Source organism: Podarcis muralis, chromosome 3, assembly GCF_964188315.1.
Source record: "Podarcis muralis chromosome 3, rPodMur119.hap1.1, whole genome shotgun sequence".
Lineage (NCBI taxonomy): Eukaryota > Metazoa > Chordata > Lepidosauria > Squamata > Lacertidae > Podarcis > Podarcis muralis.
The window spans coordinates 12257042-12281411 of NC_135657.1; the positions used below are offsets into that span (position 1 = coordinate 12257042).

The 24370-nt window shown below is 46.5% G+C and overlaps 1 protein-coding gene across 3 annotated transcripts in view; it reads right to left on the bottom strand.

The window, feature by feature from the left end:
* SPTBN1 (spectrin beta, non-erythrocytic 1) overlaps positions 1-24370 on the bottom strand; it is a 244532-nt gene that overhangs the window by 75953 nt on the left and 144209 nt on the right. For all 3 annotated transcript variants that reach the window (XM_077925439.1, XM_077925438.1, XM_028725090.2), the window contains 2 exons: positions 18569-18720; positions 2198-2371 (listed from right to left, as the gene is read on the bottom strand). In XM_077925439.1, coding sequence (XP_077781565.1) covers positions 2198-2371; positions 18569-18720 — 326 coding nt within the window. The remainder of the gene's footprint in view (positions 1-2197; positions 2372-18568; positions 18721-24370) is intronic.

Consider the following 24370-nt stretch of genomic DNA (forward strand, 5'->3'; position numbering starts at 1 on the left):
AGTAGGAGACTATAAGAACCCGCATGTGAACATGCACGCACGCACGCACACACAGGTTGGAGAAACGTGCTAAGAGGAAGGCACGCTTGGCAAATCCACACTGTGATCAGCTCCCGCTTGGAAACCTATGCCCCCACTGTGGAAGGATGTGTGGGTCCAGAATTGGCCTCCCCAGTCACTTACGGACTCATTGTTAAAACCGTGTTTACGGAAGACAATCTTACTCGGCTACGAGTGATCGCCAAAGAAGAAGAAGACAGAAAGCGTGCACCGGATTCCAAAACAATCTGAAGGTTTCCTCCCCTATATACGTACAAAATAATATCGTGAACAGAGCTGGCTACTTCCACTTTTAAAGGAGCATGCTTCACAATGCATGAGAATGACCCAGCCCAGATAAAGTACACAAGCCCCGCAGATTTCTAAGTGCGGAACTTTGGTTTCTGCCTATAAACTCCAGCAGGTTCAGCTCCCTCGTAAATCTTTGTGAACTGTAGCCTTGGCTCCGTAGGAAATCGCGGCCCTGATCTGCATAATTACGTAACAAAGTGCTGAGAAGGAATGCCCGTGGGGAGAGGTTGGAGGAAATTCTCTCTGAAGGGCAAGAGGGAGAAATAAACAGGAATCCCCAAAGTGGCTTGCTTTGGTGGGATGGGACTGCTAATCCTAGTTTCCTGACAGGTGGGTCACTGTTCCTTACCAGGAGGGAGATGGGGGATGGAGGTTGGTGCCCCAAAAACAGACCAGCAGGAGCAGCCCACCTGCCAGAACACTAGCATGGCGGTTTCATCCCACCCAGAGAGAACCCCTACCCTAAAATATGCTGCTGTGGCACAAAATGCTGAACGTTTATCACGGGGCTACACCTTTGTATTTTTCCTTAATTACCGTATTTTTCGCCCTATAGGGTGCACCGGCCCATAGGGCGCACCTAGGTTTTTTTTTGGGGGGGGGGAATAAAGAAAACATTTTTTATTTCCCCCCCCCCCAGGCGCAGGGTTGGGGCCGGGGGAAGCCCGAGCTTCCCCCAACCCCAGCCCCCAGAACAGGCTGCTATCCCCAAGCCTAGGGAGCCTGGCAGGAGTTCCCACCTGGGCTCCCCAGGCTTGCGGATATCTGCCCGAAGCCTGGAGAGCGAGAGGGGTCGGTGTGCACCGACCCCTCTCGCTCTCCAGGCTTCAGTGAAAGCCTGCATTCGCCCCATAGGACACACACACACATTTCCCCTTAATTTTTGGAGGGCAAAAAGTGTGTCCTATAGGGCGAAAAATATGGTAATTACAGGTGTTTGTGTGGGGTGTTGGTCTTACTGGAAATACATTATTATTTCAGATTATTTATGTATCTCCCTTTGCACAAACCACAGGACGGTTTACAGCAGTGGTTCCCCAAGTCAGATGGTACCAGACCCGAGGGTGGGGGTGGCGATTACAGGGAGGGGGCACTAAGAGGCAAGCCTTGGTCGTTGGGGAGATGTAAATGGTTACCAAGCTTTGACAAGCTCATATTACTGCAACAAGCTCCTCAATTTTGTTGAATTGTTTAGATAGCTTCAACTGGATTTTGAATAAATGCGCCATTTGGAATTTTATTACCTACCTTTGTGGGTTGTGCAAACTGCTATTCTGAATTGTGCTTTTTATAGGGTAGGGGGCACTCTGGATGGCTTTATGGAAGCAAGGGGACAGTAGCTCCAAAAAATTTGGGAAGCACTGGTTTTCAACCAGGCAAAATTCAGTAAAATCCCTAAAATAAAACAGTGCTTTAAAAATGCATAAGAAACCAAAGAAAAATAACTATTAATAGAAGCAGCAGCAGCAGCAATCAGTGCATAGGAAGGCTTCACCCTCCACTATCAGAATCGGAATTTCCCTAGCTCTCAGTGCGGCTAGGAGTATTTTAGGGAGAAAGTTCCTATCGTTGCTGGTGAGAACTTTCTCGCCATGGCTCCCAGGCATGCAAAGGTGTGTGGGGTGATTTTAATTTCGTTCCACAGCTTAGGAATGAAGAAATCTTCCTCCCCGTCCTATTCGAAGTAAGAACCAGCCCCAGCCTGTATAACTAATTATAAACAAAATGCACCATGCATTCCGGGCAGCCCTAAAGTGATTCCGCTAAGGCTGATGATCTGGGAAGCCGGGAATGATGAGTGTGACTTGCAGGGAAAGGCAAGGGCCGAAGGTGATCTCAGATTTACCTGGAACCTCAATATAATAGTCCAAATAAGGCCGAGGGTGAGTCTGTGGTTCCCGTCCACGATATCGTGGGACCCCATGTTTTCGAGATGCACCCGCTGCTCTTTCAGGAACTGGAGGGCTTTGTCGACGTTCTCCAAGCAGTGAATGCGCATCCTTCCCTTTGTTGGCTTGGGCTGCAAGAAGAACATTTGGAAGAAAAAGAAAGCAGGGAAACGAAACATCAGTGTAAAGGTGGTCAATCGAGGGTGCATGAATCCAAGCAGACAACTCATTTTCAGTTCTGTGGCTGGTAAGAAGAAGAAGAGTTTGGATTTGATATCCCGCCTTTCACTCCCTTTAAGGAGTCTCAAAGCGGCTGACATTCTCCTTTCCCTTCCTCCCCCACAACAAACACCCTGTGAGGTGAGTGGGGCTGAGAGACTTCAGAGAAGTGTGACTAGCCCAAGGTCACCCAGCAGCTGCATGTGGAGGAGCGGGGAAGCGAAACTGGTTCCCCAGATTACGAGACTACCGCTCTTAACCACTACACCACACTGGCTCTCCCAAGAAACTCCTGCACACTCAAGGCTTTCCCACCCATTTTAATGGACAGTTCTGCGTGCGGACAAGTATCCCGGTTGTCAGACAGCCCCCCTCCATTGAAGTGCGTGGGAAGCCCTTGATGGTTAATTTCTGACCCTGCAAGGAACAGATGCATGGTGGCAATGCCAATCAATTTCAATGGGTCTACTCAGAGTATGAATGATGCAGCCCGCTGTATCCTGCTTCCGATGAGTTTGCTGTAATATGAGTGACTACGAAGCAAAGGCAGCCAAAGCTAACAAGGGTGATTATCTCCCAGCATAATAATAAATAAAACCTTCGTTCTTTCGAGCTCTTCGTCCACCACTAGGAACTGTCTCCACTTGTAGTCCCCGCATGAATGGAGGGATAATTTTGGATAAGTTATCCAAAATACCTCAGGAAGTTGCCAAAGGAATGCTCATTCAGAGACTCCTCAGGCTTTATCATGGAGCTGGAGAATAAATACTTGTCTTTGTAGCAGGGAGATTTTGCTTGGCGCAGAGAGAACTGGTGTGAAACAGCTTGGCTGACTGGTTTTTATTTTATTTTTCTGGTCAAAAGGCTAAGGAGTAAACCCGACACAAATCCGGACTGGAGTCCCTAAGGCGGTTGGATGGCGCCTTGAACGCTTTCTCCTGGCAACTCCTGCAGCCAAGCTGGTGCCAAATGTATTGCTTTCCTTTCTTTTGGACCCCATCAGCGAGGCTGGGGGGGGGGGTCTTGTCAACTGGGCAGCCTAGGACCTCCATACACACTGCCCAAGCTTGCACCCCAGGGAGGTCACTTCACTGTTGCTAACACAGCCGTTTAACCTCACCCCTGCAGGCGCACTCCATTGTTTCTTGAGGCAGATGGATGCCGATGATGACAACAACTAAAGGAAGGACAGCAGGACGCGTGAAGTTGGTAGAAGAGATCTGAACTCAGATCTTGCTGGCCCAATGCAATGTGCTATCCACTGCCCTCACGCAAGCCAGAGGCTGCAAATCAGAAGGCAGGGGAAAGAGGACTTTACCACCCGCCTTGAACTTCGGATTGCTCTCTTTAGTTCTCACAAGGGCTGGGCGATATCTGGTTTCCAACTTTGCAATATATCACCAGCTAAACATCGCGATATACCGATATATCACAATGCCTGAAATAAGGGTGGAGCTACGCAGAGGCACTGGCTGGATTCACTGTTTTCCCTACATCATGATTTTTGCCGGCGCCCGCTCTTGCGATTTGCTTCCTTCTGTGGGAGGACAGGGAGACCTAAGTCGGCCGAGTTAAGGGGGCTGCAGAAATCAAGAGAAGGATTGTTTCCCCCCACATTGTGATTTTTGCAAAACACACACGTCATGATTCGCAATATATTGCCAGGTACAAAATTATGAAACCGATATCATAATTCAAACAGGTTTGGGGTTCACTACGCAAACATTCCTGCAAAAAAAATAAAAAATCACACGTTGCAGCCGGAATAATTGGTCAAGCAAACCAGAAACATGTGCAAGTGTTTACCAGGTATCAAGCTGGATACAGTATTTGACGATGCAATATTGAAGGCAGGCCCTTGTCAACAAATTACCTTCCAGTATGCAGAGAGCTAGAAGAAGAGTTTGGATTTGATATCCCGCTTCATTACTACCTGAAGGAGTCTCAAAGCAGCTCACATTCTCCTTTCCCTTCCTCCCCCACAACAAACACTCTGTGATGTGAGTGGGGCTGAGAGACTTCAGAGAAGTGTGACTGGCCCAAGGTCACCCAGCAGCTGCATGTGGAGGAGCGGGGAAGCAAACCCGGTTCACCAGATTACGAGTCCACCGCTCTTAACCACTACACCACACTGGCTTTTGGCGGTCCCTCTTAAAGACTCCAGTTCTGCAAAATTTGCAGCACCCACTCTCCACAGGTGCACACATACCTCGACAAAGACTCTGTTCCCTGGCTTGCCTGAAGTTGGGTTTTAAAATACAGCGTGTACATGATGCTAGTTAAATTTAACTGGAACACCCCCATTCTTGTGTCCCTGTACTCGCATTCCTTGCAGTGGTGGGAAAGTGCTAAACAAGCAAATAAAGCTCTGCCTGCTCACAGTAATGAGAACTGGGAGGACTCCAGGAAATGCTGGCTGCCAACATGCAAACCTCTTTTCAAAAAGGCCTGGTCAGAATCACAGCCACGGCTGATTGAGTAGGCTCTGTGAGAAGCGAACTTTACAACTTCTTTTGGGATCCTATATATATATGAGAGCAAGATGGATGTTAGGAAGGAGAAATTCGTTCCAGCTCGCTCCCACGAAGGAACAAGAAAAGGAGGCACATAATCCGGCGGGGTGGTGAGAGCGAAACGTTGGAGACAAGCTGCAAATTGGGCAGAAACCACATTTAAAAAGTATCTATCAAGTTGCAGCATTAAAGGGCTCTGTGTGCAGCTCCTAAAGAGGGGGGGAAAGAAAAATGGGGAGGGGGTGAGTCAGCGAGCTAACTGCCTCCGGAACAATTGCAATTTACTACATTGAAGTTAATTGGAATTCGTGGGATTGCTTTGTGAAGAACAGCAGAGCTACAATGCTTCCCAGAATTCATCTAGTATAATGAGTCAGGATTCTCCGTAATGATACGGTATTAGCAACATGGGGGCCCCCTCCTCCTCATGATGTAGATCATAGAGGCCAAAGATGAGGAACCTGAGGACCAGGGGCTGAATGTGGCCCCCAGGCCTCTCTATCTGGCCCTTGGAGCCCTCTCCAGAAGCCACACTAATCGCTAGCCCTGCTTTGTACCAGGAAGCTTTTGCTAGCTGGAAAAGTGTCCCTAATCTGGACGGAAGGCAGAGAGGGGTGAGCCATTGTGTGTGCAAACAAGCCTAGGGGACAAAGGTAACATTTGCAGCTGCTGCTGGGCCTATTTTTGCCTCTGGCCCCACACACCATTAGCATGTAGGCCTTAGCAGCTTGCCCATAAGGGAGTGTGTCCCTTGGAGCTCTGGCCCAAGAAACAGCTTTTCTGTTCCCACTTCCTTTTCTTGACTTGCCCATTAGTCCAAGCATTCAAGCCTGCCAGAAGACATATCTGGCTTATGAGCCACCAAGATATATTCTGCCTGGGTTCCTGCAATAAACCCCAGGGGAGGCATAACATTAAAACACGTTGTTTTCCGGGGTGGGGGTTGGGGGAGACTCTGGAGTCCGCTGGCAGTCCCAAAATGCCACGATTGTTATGTACTGAAGTTCTCACCCTGGGCCAGCAGGGGGATACTGTAGATAGTTTTCACTCAGGTCCACATATGCAAATAAGGGATTGAAAGTGACGTTCAGTGATTGGATAGTTACAGAAAATGGTTACTGTTGCGTTCTAGTGGAGCTCTATACAGTGGTATTTCGGGTTACATACACTTCAGGTTACATACACTTCAGTTTACAGACTCCGCTAACCCAGAAACAGTGTTTCAGGTTAAGAAGTTTGCTTCAGGATGAGAACAGAAATCGTGCTCCAGCGGTGCGGCAGCAGCAGCAGCAGCAGCAGCAGGAGGAGGCCCCATTAGCTAAAGTGGTGCTTCAGGTTAAGAACAGTTTCAGGTTCAGTACGGACCTCCAGAAAGAATTAAGTACTTAACCCGAGGTACAACTGTATAAGCAGGCTGGCTGAACCCTTCAGTTCAGTTCCGTTCTGGCCTATGAATAAACAAGAGCTGTTTGAAGAATCGCTGTGTCGTCTGATATGTTCACCCACAACTTAACAATGACAATCCCACTTATGGCAGGGGCTTCTATGAAGAGCTACATTCCATTGGTGGCAATGTGTCAGGGAATGCATGGCAACAGTGGGCGGAGCAGGAGCCAGCAGTGGGCGGAGCCAGAGCCATAAGTAGGTGGAGCCAAGACCAAAAGTGGGTGGAGACAGCTGCCCCCGCCCCAACACTCCTTCTTTCCCTTTCTCGTCCTACACACCTGGTGGGAGGAGGCAAGACAGGCTGCTCTTGCAAGATGCCCAAACTGATCACATGGCAGATGGTTGCTCTATTGCTGCGTTGATTTTTGGCCCCCTTCCTCCAGTTCCTCCCCCACCTTGACTTCTTTCCCCTGGGGCTCCCATCTGCATATGAAACTGAGCCAAAAGATGCAAGAAAGTAGACCCAAAACTGAAGGGGTTCATTCCCTCCCCACCTACGGCGCTACGAGAACGGGGTTTGCAGCATTTTAAAGGTGCTCCTGCACTCAGTAGGGTTCTCCTATCTCAGAGTCTGGCTCAAAGCTGCAGGGTTTTCTTCTCTGGGGAAGATGTCAACTAAGGGCAAGGGGCCAGTGCCAAGGCAGAAGGCTTGAGGACATCTGATACGTGTTATGCCCATTAAGCACCAGGCTCTGCCCTCCCCACATCCTGACAGGTAAAGATTTGCTACTAGGGTCTCCTGCCTTCCTCCACCAAGTCCCACCTCCAATCCCCCAGCCAATGTGGCCTTGGGACGCTGCCCTCTCAGTCGTGACTTTAATGCAACCTCTCTTTTGCTTTCCGTTCCGTCGATTTAAGCGACTCACTGAAACAGCTGCGGCAAAAACCAGAAGTTTATACAGCTGTATTATGTATCTCGTGGAAACATGTGGCATAAACATTAATATTTTGCTACGGTCACCCCTTTCTGACCTCTGTGACTCTGATGTAAAAAGTTTCACTTCATCTTGCTGCAACTCACTGAAATTCTTCATTCTGGGAGCATAACGGCAAGAATCTCATCTGTTCTGATCTAGAGAGGGGGAGGTTTGTTGGTTTGTGCCCCCCCCCCCGGTGTTTGTTCTTGTTTTTTATTATGAATTTTGTGCCTTTATCTTGTATTTTGATGTTGTGAACCGCTCTGAGTTCTGCAGATGAAGGACGGTATGCAAATTAATTAATTTCTGGGATCCTCCAGAAATAGCTATGGGTCTCCAGCTCCCCATGACCCCAATCCCAAGGGTGGATCTACTAGGAAAGAGGGGCCACAGAAGCAACTTTAGACCACAAAAAAATGTGTCACACAACTCAAATTGATTATTCTTTTGTTATATATATATATATTTCGACAACCCCAAAGTTTGAAAGTCAGCAGCACAGATGTTGTGAAGGTTTGCCAATCTGTCATGGAACATTCCCACTGAAGAAGGTAAGAGGGGTTACCCAGACCTCATTGCTGGTTGCGAAGGAGCCCACATAATAGTTCAGAACCACTGAAGGCAGTGAAGGTCCTGTGTGAGTGTCTGGAGGTGGTTGGAGGATGGATGGCGGCTAACAGATTGGGGTTGAATCCTGACAAGACAGAAGTACTGTTTTGGGGGGACAGGAGGCAGGCAAGTGTGGAGGACTCCCTGGTCCTGAATAGGGTAACTGTGCCCCTGAAGGACCAGGTGCGCAGCCTGGGAGTCATTCTGGACTCACAGCTGTCCATGGAGGCACAGGTCAAATCTGTGTCCAGGAGAGCTGTCTACCAGCTCCATCTGGTACGCAGGCTGAGACCCTACCTGCCCGCAGACTGTCTCGCCAGAGTAGCGCATGCTCTGGTTATCTCTCGCTTGGACTACTGCAATGTGCTCTATGTGGGGCTACCTTTGAAGGTGACCCGGAAACTACAACTAATCCAGAATGCGGCAGCTAGACTGGTGACTGGGAGCGGCCACCGGGAACATATAACACTGGTCCTGAAAGACCTACATTGGCTCCCAGTACGTTTCCGAGCAAAATTCAAAGTGTTGGGGCTGACCTTTAAAGCCCTAAACGGCCTTGGTCCAGTATACCTGAAGGAGCTTCTCCACCACCATCATTCAGCCCGGACACTGAAGTCCAGTGCCGAGGGCCTTCTGGCGGTTCCCTCAATGCGAGAAGCCAAGTTACAGGGAACCAGGCAGAGGGCCTTCTCGGTAGTGGCACCCGCCCTGTAGAACACCCTCCCACCAGATGTCAAAGAGAAAAACAACTACCAGACTTTTAGAAGGCATCTGAAAGCAGCCCTGTTTAGGGAAGCTTTTAATGTTTAATAGACTATTGTATTTTAATATTCTGTTGGAAGCCGCCCAGAGTGGATGGGGAAACCCAGCCAGATGGGCGGGGTATAAATAAAAAATATATTATTATTATTATTATTATTATTATTATTATTATTATTATTCAAGCTTCAGGGCCCCAGAAATGTAGGTCCCCCCTGACTCAGACCACTACACAGCTAGCTGCTCATGGTCAGCTCTCTTGCAAGATGCAGTCTGCCAACAAACACATGACCCAGGCTAGTTATTTTTCAGCTGGTATGGAAAGTAACTGCTGAGAAAACAAGGTTTAATTATCACTGTCGGAATAGAACTGGTGGTAATTAAGATCTGCAGGTCAGAGAGCTCCTTATCCTGTTGCTGATCAGCTGGTTTGTGGAAAGAGGGAATATTGATTTTGCTCCTCCAGAATTGCATTTGCTACCACTGGTAATAACTGTTTTTCTTTTCTCTTTTTCTTACACACCAACAAAACACAAAAAACCTGTACATTTACGTCATTTGTTACAAAGATATAAAATTAACAAGAACAACAACTCGTGTATTTTGAAAATAAGTCTTCTTAAAGTACATCAAACTTCCCATCGTCTCCATTACCACTGGTAATAACTGTTTTTCAGCAATGTTGCACGCCAGTGGTTTGCTTTTTAAAAAAAGAAACAGGACTAAAAATGAGTAACTTCATAATGTTGCTCAGTGATTAACTGTGCACCCCTAGCCTTATATATTTTCCACCGTAAAAATCAGAGAAACAATATTTTTCAGAGGACTTAGCTTTTGCTACTTCAAAATATTTTCATCAAGTTAATTAGGAGCCCTAATCTTCCGCTCCAACTTTCTGGCGAATAGTGGAGACCTGTGGAAATGAACCCAAAAGGTACTTAGAAGCAAAGGAGGAGGAAATTTCTTGTTTTGTCTGTTTGTGCTTCAACCTATAGAACTGGAGCAAGTAAGAATGATTTCACAATGGACACCATTCATACTTGGAACATCTTTCCTCAACCTGATGTCCTCCGGATACTGTGGACTACAGCTCCCATAATCCCTGACGATTGGCCAAAGTGGCTGGGGCTGATGGTCTTTGCAGTGCAAAACATTTGCAGGATATGAGATTGGGGGAAGCAGACATAGGATCACCCTGTGCAACAGAGGATAGGGTTTCTATACTTTAATAGGTGGGTAGAGAGAGCTGGACCATAAAGAAGGCTGATCGCTGAAGAATTGATGCTTTTGAATTCTGGTGCTGGAGGAGTCTCTTGAGAGTCCCGTGGACTGCAAGAAGATCAAACCTATCAATTCTGAAGGAAATCAGCCCTGAGTGCTCACTGGAAGGACAGATCCTGAAGCTGAGGCTCCAATACTTTGCCACCTCATGAGAAGAGAAGACTCCCTGGAAAAGACCCTGATGTTGGGAAAGATGGAGGGCACAAGGAGAAGGGGACAACAGAGGACGAGATGGCTGGACAGTGTTCTCAAAGCTACAAACATGAGTCTGATCAAACTGCGGGAGGCAGTGGAAGTCAGGAGTGCCTGGTGTGCTCTGGTCCATGGGGTCACAAAGAGTCGGACACAACTAAACGACTAAACAACAGAGTAAATTTTGGTTAAGTACTGAATATCACTTGCAGTGCTAAGACGCTGCAGGGTACCTGCCAAAATCCCATCTTCGACAACTGGAATTTCTGAACATTGTTCCATGGAACATACAAGGGTTCGTTGGAAACTGTTGAGAGTTTCTTCACTAGATCAGTCACAACGGGTAGGTTTCCCTGCAGAGCAACAGGTAGTCACAGGCGAGCACTGGCTAGGTCTTAAGACGATATCTCATTCTCTCCCCACTCCACACCCTGAGCCACAATTCTATATCCATGAATTTGCATCCCAGAATCTTCTGCGACATGCAGGGTTTCTGTGATGAAGCCGTCAATGTAGAAGAGGGTCCCTGAAGTTTTTAAAATGCACTGTTGTGTACAGCTGTTAACACAGCATTGTATCTACAAGCTTGCCTGCTCACCATAGGTGATCAAGAATTCTGCTCAGGCGAGTATACATTAGAATACATTGGAGTATTCCATCCCTCCTCTGTCATCGATGTGTTCTTACGCTCTTTGTGACCAAGGGTGTTTACTTCCTTCACAACCAGCATGAAAACACAGGCTACTAGGCTCTAGTAACTTTCACAGGCTATTTTTTTTTTTTTGGCAAACATTTGTTTGCAGGCTTCTGTTAATACATAAGAGAAACTCTCTGCTCCACAACATCTGACACCCCTTGTCTACACTCAGTGCCAACCCCAGATACTAGCTTCTGGGAATGAAGTGTTTATAAAGGGGAACTTGGATCTTTGAAGCAACATTCACGCAGAACAGAATCGACTGCTTTTGAGATATGCTATGGCCCAGCTGACAAGTAGCATGTTAGGCCTTGACTTGGAAGGTTAAGATTCAGCTGCTTCCCCTGTTCCTGGGTTAATAACAACCTACTCCACAGGCTTACGGCAAGATACTCCCTGAAGTAAATAATAATAAACACATTTCCTCTTCCTTCAGTCTGAGGAAGTGGGACGGGGAGTTTGGACAGGGAGGAATGCAAACTGGCTTCCTTCGCTCGCTGTGTTTATGTTTGTTTAAGAATCTCAGTTATGTGCTGGGCACACATAAAGCGAGGCAACTTTAATTCCTTCTAATCTTCCCCCCTCTGTGCAATAAAGGGCAAAATTTGCCAGAGAAGATGCGTGCATGTGAGCTGACCTTTGGGGCTTTCGGAAAAAATAAAGGAATTATTGTTAAAGCACTGAAGGGCCAAAAGTGCTGTTTTATATAAACGAGCCTCGTGCTGGTGTGTTTGTGTTACTGTCGGGAGGGGAAGAATTCTAAAATGTTGTTGCCTTTTCACGCTAGCTGGATTCTTTTCCCATTTCGCAAATAGGAAAATAATCCACTTCTGACTTTTTAATTATCTGGCGGATTGACCTTTAAGGACTAGCTTCTTGACTTATTTCCCCGAGGGCAAAAGTGATCCACCTTCACTTTCTGGAAACACTTTGGGATTTGGACAACAACAAAGAAGTTGTGCAAGGAAACATCATTTAAAAATAATAAAGGTAAACTTTAGTGGATCTGCTAAGCAGTGGAAAGGATATCAACGTAGAAAAAATAAAATGGGGTGCATTGGTATACTCTTCTTTCACATACCCGCATTCCCCATAATGGCAGCAGCTTCATTCATAAAATTGTAGAGTTGGAAGAGATCCTGAGGATCATCTAGTCCAACCTCCTGCAATGCAGAAATATGCAGCTGTCCCATGTAAGGATTGAACCTGAAACCTTGGCGTTATCAGCATCACGTTCTACCCAACTAAGCTATCTACTTGGATTGGGAGATCAGCCACATTTAAGGTACCAATAACCTTGTATTTGGGACACGGGTGGCACTGTGGGTTAAACCACAAAGCCTAGGACTTGCCGATCAGAAAGTCGGCAGTTCAAATCCCTGCGACGGGGTGAGTTCCTGTTGCTCAGTCCCTGCTCCTGCCAACCTAGCAGTTCGAAAGCACGTCAAAGTGCAAGTAGATAAATAGGTACCACTCCAGCGGGAAGGTAAATGCCGTTTCCGTGTGCTGCTCTGGTTCGCCAGAAGCGGCTTAGTCATGCTGGCCACATGACCCGGAAGCTGTACACCGGCTCCCTCGGCCAATAAAGCAAGATGAGCGCCACAACCCCAGAGTCAGCCACGACTGGACCTAATGGTCAGGGGTCCCTTTACCTTTTTAACCTTGTATTTGCCTACCATATCCCACGCCATAATATATTTGTTGGGGTTGCATTGAATAGTTGAACAAGAGGAAGGCAGCTTGCCCCAAAGATCTTTCTCTTCTCCATCTCCCCTCTGCACCCTCTCCCTCCATATCCCACATCCAAACCCCTCTTCATAGGGTCAGGAGCCATTCCTGGTCACTGGGAGTTGTGCTGAATGGAGCGGTAACATAAGTGGTTAATGTCTGTAATCAGGTGGAGGGATATTGCTTGTGCTTCTATATTATCACGTTTACCGAGTGTTTTAATATTTATGTCCCTAAAGCGCTCGCTGAGTTACACGGGGAAATTTTCGCGGCACGTAACGGCAATCCAATCCCTGTATCAAATAAAAAGGAGTGCAAAGTTGCGATTAGAAACTTCCCTTTCAAGACCCAGAACTTGAGAGGTAAAATAATACCTACTATACTCTGCTGTGTTGGGACGCGGGTGGCGCTGTGGGTTAAAGCCTCAGCGCCTAGGACTTGCCGATCAAAAGGTCGGCGGTTCGAATCCCCGCGGCAGGGTGCGCTCCCGCTGCTCGGTCCCAGCGCCTGCCAACCTAGCAGTTCGAAAGCACCCCCGGGTGCAAGTAGATAAATAGGGACCGCTTACTAGCGGGAAGGTAAACGGTGTTTCCGTGTGCGGCTCTGGCTCGCCAGAGCAGCGATGTCACGCTGGCCACGTGACCCGGAAGTGTCTCCGGACAGCGCTGGCCCCCGGCCTCTTGAGTGAGATGGGCGCACAACCCTAGAGTCTGTCAAGACTGGCCCGTACGGGCAGGGGTACCTTTACCTTTTTATACTCTGCTTCATTTAAAAACCAGCTAAGGATCATTAAACTGCATTCAGCTGATCCTGCAAACCATTTCCTCCAAGCACAAGAGGAGGAAATGAGAAGTGACTTCTCCTCCATCATCATTATCTTCTTCCAGTTTTCTGGACCATGGAGAACATTTCACACATTTATGTCTTATTACGGTGTGCAACAATATGGACAACTGATTCCTCAGTCTCTCACATTTTCCCTTTTGTACTTTGAGCAAACATCCTCTTCTATTTGAAACTGCGTCCCCTCCCCCCGCCCTTTAATATTGTGAAATAAATGAATGGATTGTTATTGTTGAATTATTATTTATTTAACACGCGAGTCACTTTTGTTACAAAAACTCAAAGCAACTTGCAACAACAAACACATACATTTAAAAAACCCTAGCATAAAACAAATGGGAACAGGGAAAAACTAAAAACCTGAAAAAGATGTGTCTTTTTCCAAGCAAACCATAGCATGTCATTGATGTGCTTTCAGTTATCTCCACTGGAGCGAAATCCCTCCATTCAATTTCAGGTGAGTCCACCTGCCAAACCTCCTGACTGGAATCCTATGCACAGTCTCCACTGTTCAACCCTCTGTAGAGGTTTTTGGTGGATAGAGAAGGTTGATTTTGAGAGAAGTCCTCTCTCCCTCGACTGTCACCTGGACTCACAGCTGTCCATGGAGCCGCAGGTCAATTCTGTGTCCAGGACAGCTGTCTACCAGCACCATCTGGTACGCAGGCTGAGACCCTACCTGCCTGCAGACTGTCTCGCCAGAGTGGTGCATGCTCTGCTTATCTCCTGCTTGGACTACTGCAATGCGCTCTACATGGGGCTACCTTTGAAGGTGACCCGGAAACTACACCTAATCCAGAATGCGGCAGCTAGACTGGTGACTGGGAGTGGCCGCCGAGACCACATAACACCGGTCTTGAAAGACCTACTTTGACTTCCAGTACGTTTCCGAGCACAATTCAAAGCGTTGGTGCTGACCTTTAAGCCCTAAATGGCCTCGGTCCTGTATACCTGAAGGAGTGTCTCCACCCCCATCGTTCAGCCAGGACACTGAGATCCACTGCTGAGGGCCTTCTGGTGGTTCCCTCACTGCGAGAAGTGAGGTTACAGGGAATCAGGCAGAGGGCCTTCTGGGCAGTGGCGCCTGCCTTGTGGAATGCCCTCCCATCAGATGTCAAGGAGATAAACAACTTTCTGACTTTTAGAAGTCATCTGAAGGCGGCCCTGTTTAGGGAAATTTTTACTGTTTGATGTTTTATCGTGTTTTTAATATTCTGTTGGGAGCCGCCCAGAGTGGCTGTGGCAACCCAACCAGATAGGTGGGGTATGTATGTATGTATAAATTATTATTATTATTATTATTATTATTATTATTATTATTATTATTATTATTCCATCAGGCTGCCTCAGTGGGAGAGATGGAAAGCAGGATTCATTCCATTAGCTTTGCTGGAAGACAAGCCCCATGGGGCTCCTCCTGCCCCCCCCCCTCTTTTCTGTTCCAGTTAGCCATTTTAAAAAACTACTACAATGGTACCTCGGGTTAAGAACTTAATTCATTCTGGAGGTCCGTTCTTAACCTGAAACTGTTCTTAACCTGACACACCACTTTAGCTAATGGGGCCTCCCACTGCTGCCGCGCCGCCGGAGCACGATTTCTGTTCTCATCCTGAAGCAAAGTTCTTAACCCAAGGTACTATTTCTGGGTTAGCGAAGTCTGTAACCTGAAGCGTCTGTAACCTGAAGCATATGTAACCCGAGGTACCACTGTACTAAAGAATTGGTGCCTGTTGCTTGTTTCCCCTGCTCTTCCCTCCATGCCCAATTTCCCTTGTGTGCCACATGGGGTTTTTTAGCTAGTAAGCCTACAGTAATAATAATAATAATAATAGTTGTTGTTGTTTTATTTGTACCCCGCCCATCTGGCTGGGTTTCCCCAGCCACTCTGGGCGGCTTCCAACAAAGATTAAAAATACATTAAAATGTCACACATTAAAAACTTCCCCGAACAGGGCTGCCTTCAGATGTCTTCGAAATGTCAGGTAGTTGTTTATCTCTTTGACATTTGATGGGAGGGCGTTCCACAGGGCGGGCACCACTACCGAGAAGGCCCTCTGCCTGGTTCCCTGTAGCTTTGCTTCTCGCAATGAGGGAACCACCAGAAGGCCCTCTGCATAGGGATTGTCTTGCTTTAATTTGATCACATGTACACCAATCGGGGAAACTTTTGGGGGGGCTGAAGAGCAGGGCACAAATGTTCAGAATAAATAAGGAAATAATGGCCCAACAGGAACATGTGTGTGGATTCAGGAATGTGGAGTTGTGAACTAACCTTTTTTTTTTTTTACTGTAGTTTATATTCCCACCCACCCATTCTGGTCTTCTGAGGCACCAGACATGCAGCCATTTTGTGGCTGCTTCTGCAGACACATTTCCAAAAAGCAAACAGTTGGGAATGGCCCTTGGGTGGCGGCTTATCTAAATTCTGGGCTGCAAAATCCTAGAAGGCTCCCTTGGCTTTAGCCATGATCCTACCCATCGAGTGTGGCAGTGGGATCACCAATGCTTAACTCAAAACAACTATCAGCATGCATGGAAGAAAAAGAAACATAAGCAGAAGAGAGTTCAGCAAATGAGATTTAAAAGCTAATCCTGCAAACATACTTCGGAATGCATGCAATTATCTCAAGGCCTTCGCAAACCACTTTATCTAGATGTTTGTTTGCAGTGGAAGGTGTGCCAGAATGAGAGCTCTTTGCACAGAGATTGCTGCAGTTGTGTTCCTTCTAAAGTCAAGGCAACCAGGCTAGGAAGCACCTACTGTGCATTATAAAAATCAAGTCTTTGGAGCCTCACACAAATAAAGCCAAACACATGTAGTAAATATGATGGCATTGCGACAATACTGTAAGTGAATCGGGGTGTTGCAGGCTGTCGAAGCTCAAAGGCAGGGAAGCGTAGTTCCCTGAGGGGAACAGGGGTCTCCAAACAACTTTTGGCACCGTTAACAAACTACAAGTCCCAGAATTCTTTGGGGGAAAGCCATGACTGTTAGAGCAGTGAAACAGTGCTTAAATGTATGGAGTGGGTTTGGCCCAAATGCAGCCTTTATTTATCATTCATTCTGATTTCAAAGAATCATAGAATCAAATTGGGAGGGACCCTGAGGATCATCAAGTCCATGGGTAGGCAAACTAAGGCCCAGAGTCCGGATCTGGCCCAATCGCCTTCTCAATCCGGCCAGCGGACGGTCCAGGAATCAGCATGTTTTTACATGAGTAGAATGTGTCCTTTTATTTAAAATGCATCTCTGGGTTATTTGTGGGGCATAGGAATTCGTTCATATTTTCTCCCCAAAATATAGTCCGGCCCCCCACAAGGTCTGAGGGACAGTGGACCGGCCCCCTGCTGAAAAAGTTTGCTGAGCCCTGATCTAGCCCTGATCTATAATGCAGGAATATGCAGCTGTCCTGTGTGGGATTGTGGGGTGGCTATACGTCAAGGAGCATTTGTCCTGATTTCCTTGTGAAGAGTTTATATGTCTTTCCACAGATCATTAGTTCATTCCCACTTTTCACTGCGTTTTCCCGTACTTTGCAAAAAATATGCTGTTGTTTTTTTTAAAAAAGTAGGCTTGTTGCACTAGGGCAGTGAATCTTTTTTATCCACTTCAGTTGCAAGACACTAAATTTCTTGAACTCCTCCCACAAAATAGTGACAGCTAAGGCACCACTCGTGTGAACATGAGAACACAGAAGGAGCACCACTGGAACAGACCAAGGAGTTTGATAGTCCACCACTTCATCTTTAGGAGCAACAGCCTGTCAGTCAATGAATGTGTCCTTTAATACCAACCTCACTTGTCCCCGTACCCATTTGTGGTGGTTAAATAATTGGGGCTGGTGGCTTTGCTTGCCCGAGCTGGAACTCTGGATTTCTGGGCCACAGAAAATGTATCTTGAAAGGCTGGTGCCAAAAGATGTGGGTGGCGCTGTGGTCTAAGCCATTGAGCCTCTTGGACTTGCCGATTGGAAGGTTGGCTGTTTACGAATCCCCGCAACGGAGTGAGCTCCCATTGCTCTGTCCCAGTTCCTGCCAACCTAGCAGTTCAAAAGCACGCCAGTGCAAGTAGATAAATAGGTACCGCTGTGGCGAGAAGGTAAACGGCGTTTCTGTGCGCTCTGGTTTCCATCACGGTGTTCCGTTGAGCCAGAAGCAGTTTAGTCCTGCTGGCCACATGACCCAGAAAGCTGTCTGTGGAGAAACGCCAGCTCCCTTGGTCTGGAAGTGAGATGAGTGCCACACCCCATAGACTCCTTTGACTGGACTTAACCTTTACCTTTGCCTTTGCCTTTGCCAAAAGAAGTATTTGGAAGAGTATGCCCCCAGGGGCACATGGCATTAATAATGATATCATTCTTGTTTATTACTTCACTGTGATCTAGCTGCTAACGGATAAAATGAATGACTGGAGTACTTTACTGAAACTTTCACAAAGCTTGAAATGTTTTTCTAAGTGATTTTATTTCACTTTTACTAGACCTCTGGTCTAGATGACACAAGTTCACCAGCCCAACTGCTGTTCATTAAGACCGGGACCAAAATATGCAGAATGTGGAATGTGCGACTCTCCAAAAGCAGTTGGACTCCAACTCCCATCATACCTGGCCTGGGATCTGGAAGGCCACAGGTCCCCCAACCTGATACCTTGTAGATGTTGTTGGACTACAACTCCCATCAGCCCCAGTGAGCACTTGCTAGGGCTGATGGGAGTTGTAGTGCCACCACCTGTAGAGGACATTGTGTTGGCAGAGGCTGTTACATGGTAAGAGTCACACACAATAAGTTTATTCAGATAACACATTTTCCTCTCCTGTCCCAATTATCCAGAGCGAACCCTTTCTAAACCTCTTAGCTCTTCACTCCTGTTAAAATCACGGCAAGAAAACGAGACGAGGGGCAATTTGCACATTTCACTCACATCAACTGAAATAACACCCCCCAAAAAAACATGGCGGGACTTTAATGTGAAATTGCCCCATGGCCACACTCGGTATATCATGAGAGGCACCCAAGGCTCTTGTTTTGACTTTAGAACTAACAAACCTGCAGCAATGTGAGACTCTTGTTACAACTGGGACGGCACAGGTGCCATAAAGATTTGCATTGGAAATGGGCACTTACAAGTCTCTCTCCAGAAAGAACTTCCAGCAGTTTGATAAGCATCCGTCCATCGCGAAGGTCGGCGTACAAGTCTGTAATTCTACAGGACACACGTGCCAAGTGAGAGTTAACCCACTTAGTGAAAGTCTTCTTCTGGACTGCCTCTCGTTCATCTGGTGAAAAGACGTACAAAAGAATGGCAGAGTTTAAGCAGGGATGCAATCAAAGCACATCCTGATAAGACACTTCTTTGAGTGCATGACATGATCACACCCCCTGGTCCATCAAGCCCAGCAGTCTCTCCCAAATCGCAGTGGTACTTCCTGGATCAGCTGGCTGGGAATTTTTAAAACTGCACATCCCAGAGGGGACCTGGGACTGTCTACATTCAGGCTGAGCTACTGAACCGCCTTGTTTCCTAGAACCATTATAACCACCAATATTGTCATCCGTGTTCACCTATGATACCCAAAGGATCACCACAAGCACTGGTTACAGGAGTCTGTAGCTTACCATATTTTTCGCTCTATAAGACGCACCAGACCATAAGATGCACCTAGTTTTTGGAGCAGGAAAATAAGAAAAAAAATATTCTGAATCCCAGAAGCCAGAACAGCAAGAGAGATCACTGCGCAGCGACCCCTCTTGCTGTTCTGGCTTCTGGGATAGCCGCGCGAAGCCTCTTCAGGGCAGTGGGATGAAGGCTCCCCCTGCCCTGAAGAGGCTTCGCGCGGCTAAGCCAGAAGCTAGAACAGCGAGAGGGAGCACTGCGCAGCGATCCCTCTTGCTGTTCTGGCTTCTGGGATAGCTGCGCAGCCTGCATTCGCTCCATAAGAGGCACACACATTTCCCCTTACTTTTTAGGAGGGAAAAGGTGCGTCTTATAGGGCGAAAAATATGGTGAGTCTCACTTGGCACAGGAAGATGCCTTCTATCATGCCAGACCATTGCCCTATTTAGCTCAGTGCTGCTGACACTGAATGTCTGCAGCTATCCACAGAGCCCAAGCTGTTCCCCTTATTCTTTGTTGATTTAGCTCTTCTAATAAAAAAAAATGAAAGGGAGGGAGGATCGCCTAATGCAGCGTTTCTCAAACTTGAGTCTGCTGCTCTTGTTGGGCTACAAATCCCATCATCCGTAGCTAGGAGGACCAGTTGTCAGGGATGATGGGAGTTGGTCTCCAGCAACAGCCTGGGAAACAAAGTTTGCGAAACACTGAAATTTGTATGAATGGTTCTAAAGCCCCACAAGGTTTGAAGTTAATCTGGTTTTACAGAAAGCCATGGGCAAACAGGGCCCAGCTTTGGCTAAGTTCTTGGGTGCACTTTCACAATTGTTTGCACGGCCAGTTGTTGGGCAACACAGAGTTGTTTTGCCGTTGCACAAGAGCAGCACTCCAGACAGGTCACCATCCGACTGCCCAGTGACCTTGGGTTGTATTCAAAGTTGGTTCTGTCTTATTTGAAAAATAAAAATCGGCTCGTGTAAAGCAGGGCACGTGATTCCCTCTTACCCACTTCCCAAAATCTGCACATGAGGATTGTGGGATCTTTAAGGAACAGAATAAGTTATGGCATAGAAGGCTGCAGCGGTGAGGATCAGTGACGATAAGAGTATTCAGATTTGTAGAAAGACTTTACAGCAAGGCAAAACCCCATTTGATACAACTGCCTTTAATTTTTTGTTAATCGTTTCCCCCCCCCCCAAAAAAAAATAGGGCAATATTTATACAGAGAATAAAAATAAATAAATAAAAGCTCAATGGCAAAGCACATCTTTGCATACAGGAGATCTCATGCTTTTGCCTGTGTTAGAAGTTCTCAGGTAGCAGAGCTGGTGAAGATCCTTGATTGAGATCTTCGCCCCCACAAAAAACAACCTCAGCCTGGTGTTCTCTAAATACCTTTTGTGATTATTTCACCTCACAATAATGGTAGCAATACTGTATACACAGGACACTCGAGACTTTGGGAGGACTTTGAAGGGATTTGTACTTGGAGAGGTGAATTCCCTCTATATTCTAGCCATGGAGCCCACATTCTTTGCGGTCTCAGCCTGCATACCAGATGGTGCTGATAGACAGCTGCCCTGGACACAGAATTAACCTGCGCCTCCATGGACAGCTGTGAGTCCAGAATGACTCCCAGGTTGCACACCTGGTCATTCAGGGCACAGTTACCCTATTCAGGACCAGGGAGTCCTCCACATCAGCCCGCCCCCTGTCCCCCCAAAACAGTACTTCTGTCTTGTCAGGATTCAACCTCCTGACAAGAAGGGAGGCTCTCCATAGTGAAGCATTCGATCAAAGAAACCCTGAACTTCTGTTTGAGGTATGGCAGAGTTATTAGGCTTCTTGTCTGTTGCTAACCTCCAGCTTCAATACGCTACAGACCTTTGCTCTGTGACATCACTTTCTGTGGTGTGTGTGTGTGCTTTTATATTAAGCCTCCATTCTTGTTGCTGTTGTAACTGTTGCCTCATGGCTACAAAGTACACCCAACTTTACTTCCGTTGCAAAACAGGAATGCGAAACATCCAAGTGGAGGCTGGAGAGGTTGAAATGATTTGGGCAAACAGAACAGGGAGGTGATCCCCTTCGCTAGAAAGCACAAACCTCATTTTAGCAAAGCAAAATACTGCAAAGCCGATACTTTAAAGCCCAATAAGGCCTAGGGTCCTCGTACCTATGGGACCGCCTCCCCTGGTATGCCCCACAGAGGACTTTACAGTTTGCAAATAATCACATTTTGGAGGTCCCGGCCTGGTGGAACGCTCTGTCACAAGAGACCAGGGTCCTGCAGGATTTGACATCTTTCCGCAGGGCCTGCAAGATGGAGCTGTTCCGCCAGGCCTTTGGTTGGGGTTCAGTCTGACTCCCTCTCCTCTTTCATAAGAACTTGCATGAAAGTGGCCTCCCAATTTTTCTCACAGGCCCATGTAAGTTCAGCACAAACACTTGGGCCGTGTGAGCATTTAAGGTCCCCAACCCTAATCTGTGGGTTGCCGTATCTGATTGGATTTTATTCTGATCTTGATCTGATTTGAGGATGTATTTTAATTGATTATCTGATTTTATGTTAATGTGTTATACATTTGGTGTTTGCCGCTCTGAGCCCGGTTTTAGGCAGGGTATAAATAAAAATTATTATTATTATTATTATTACCAATGAACGAGTGGCATTGAGTTGTCCTTGTATGAGTATGGCATAATCTCATTGTTTGCTGTCATCTCTGAAAGGTTAACAGGAATCCTTCTCACCCAATTATTTAGAACTAGCAGCAGTGTGTGTGTGTGTGTGTGTGTGTGTGTGTGTGTGTGTATTTATTTAATCCACAGTTGATTTTTTTTTTTACCCCCGTCTATAACTGTCTTGGATATGAACTTGTTCTAAAATATGCAATAGTTTAATATATGTTTTTATTGCTGAAGGTCATGTTGTTAAATCGCCTTTGAGGTGTCTCACAGGAAATAATTCATAAATGAAATGGAATGGAAATTTCGAAAAATCTCCTGAGTAGCGGACACAGTTATGCAGATTTCCTGTGTTCCATGGGCCAGTAAAACCTCAGTGCCTAGGACTTGCCGATCGTATGGTCGGCGGTTCGAATCCCCGCGGCGGGGTGAGCTCCAATCTTTCGGTCCCAGCTCCTGCCCACCTAGCAGTTCAAAAGCACCGTTAAGTGCAAGTAGATAAATCGGTACCGCTTTATAAGCGGGAAGGTAAACAGCGTTCCGTGTGCTGCGCTGGTGCTGGCTCGCCAGAGCAGCTATGTCACACTGGCCACGTGACCCGGAAGTGTCTGCGGACGGCGCCGGCTCCTGGCCTCTAGAGTGAGATGAGCGCACAACCCTAGAGTCTGTCAAGACTGGCCCATACGGGCAGGGGTACCTTTACCTTTATGGGCCAGTAAAGAGACAAGCCCACATGGGTTAGAACATCATCATCATCATCATCACCATCATCATCATCATCATCATACCCCACCCATCTGGCTGGGTTTCCCCAGCCACTCTGGGCAGCTCACAGCATATATAAAAACATAGTAAAATATCAAGCATTAAAAAGAACTCCACTGGCAAATTTGGTTGCTGTCTTCCACCATCCATGAGAAAATGAAGTAAGGCAATAGAGACTCATAACAGGATAGAGAACTCTTATTTATGCCTGCCAAAATATGGATAAATTGCCATGGAAAGGTTGCCTGGAGTCCAGACGAACAGTATTTTGCAGGAAGAAGTTGAGCCAATACCAGAATTTTGAGTTTTCACATTTATAGCAGATTAAAGTGTTCTGTCACCCCTAGTGTAACAAATCCGCTTTTTAAGAAAAAAATTAAAAATGACTATTTGTAGTTTGACTATCCGGAAGAATTAGACATACTACCTAAGCAAAGCAGGATGAGTGCACAAACAAATCAAAACTAATGTTCAGCGAAGACCGGATATAATCTAGCTAAACTTTGTGAAAGCAAATTTGGATGAATACTCAATAAAAAAAGGTCATCTGGAGAGGCTCTAAATGAATAGTGCCTTAAGAATGTCATTTATTTCCCAATTTCCTCTGCAGAATATTAAATGCATGGGGGTTTTGTTTTTTTTAACTCAGCCATTTCCCCGGCTATTTACTTCCCCTAATTTCACGTTGCCATGTTTTTAGGCAAGACGTGAAAAACTGACTTCTCAGGAACTGTCTGCAGGCTTCCCTGAAGTAAAACATGCAATGCAGGGAAGAGGAGTCCCAGCTGTGTTGACGGAAAAGTTCTCCGGCTCACCCAGCAAATATGGAGAATGTTCCCGGCTGCTGTGTACACACTGAGCGTGTTCCAAATGCACAGGCTAACCCACATTGCAGGGGCATCATCGGGCCATGAGAGCATTGTGTGACCGACCTTCGCTGAGCGGATTTCAAGAAGGTTGTGTCCATTTGGAAACAGCAGCTGGCCGTTTCTGTTTGAGAGTTTCACAACCACAGAAAAGTCTCTCCGTAGTCTCTCGCCACTTTCAAGCACATAAGTTGAACGGACAATTTTCCCTACCAAACCACTGAAGTTCAAAAATGCAACAAGGCTGATGTACAGTGGTACCTCGGGTTACAGACGCTTCAGGTTACAGACTCTGGTAACCCAGAAATAGTACCTCAGGTTAAGAACTTTGCTTCAGGATGAGAACAGAAATCGTGCTCTGGAGGTGTGGCGGCAGCAGGAGGCCCCATTAGCTAAAGTGGTGCTTCAGGTTAAGAACAGATTCAGGTTAAGTACGGACCTCCAGAACAAATTAAGTTCTTAACCCGAGGTACCACTGTATTGATGGATTTATTGAACAAAAGACTATGTTCCTGTACTTAAGAGTGGGTGCCAGGCCAAGTCAGCTCCTAAGGAAGGAAGGAAGGAAGGAAGGAAGGAAGGAAGGAAGAAGCATCCACAAAAGAAGATAAAGAATACTGACAAAATAAATTATTGAACAATGCTGGACAAATCAGTTAACTTGAAACCCAAGAAAGAAAGCGGACTTTGGAGGGCAAAAGGGGGGGGGAATGTTTAATACATATTTTTTTAAGCTTTGTGCATAGTGTTTTACATTAGTATTACTTTAAATGTCACTTGTAGTAAGATGGAGGTTTAAAATTGGATTATTAAGAATATAAGGTTTTAAGGACGTGCGTGAACGAGTTCTAAACAATGGAACCAAGAGGGGGAGTGGAGGGAAGTAAAGCAAAAATTATGGTTAAAAATTGGTTTGTGGTGTTTTTGTTGTTATTTTTTGGAAAATTAATAAAATGTTATCAAAAAGGGGGAAAGGGGGGGGAATATGCAACAAGGATA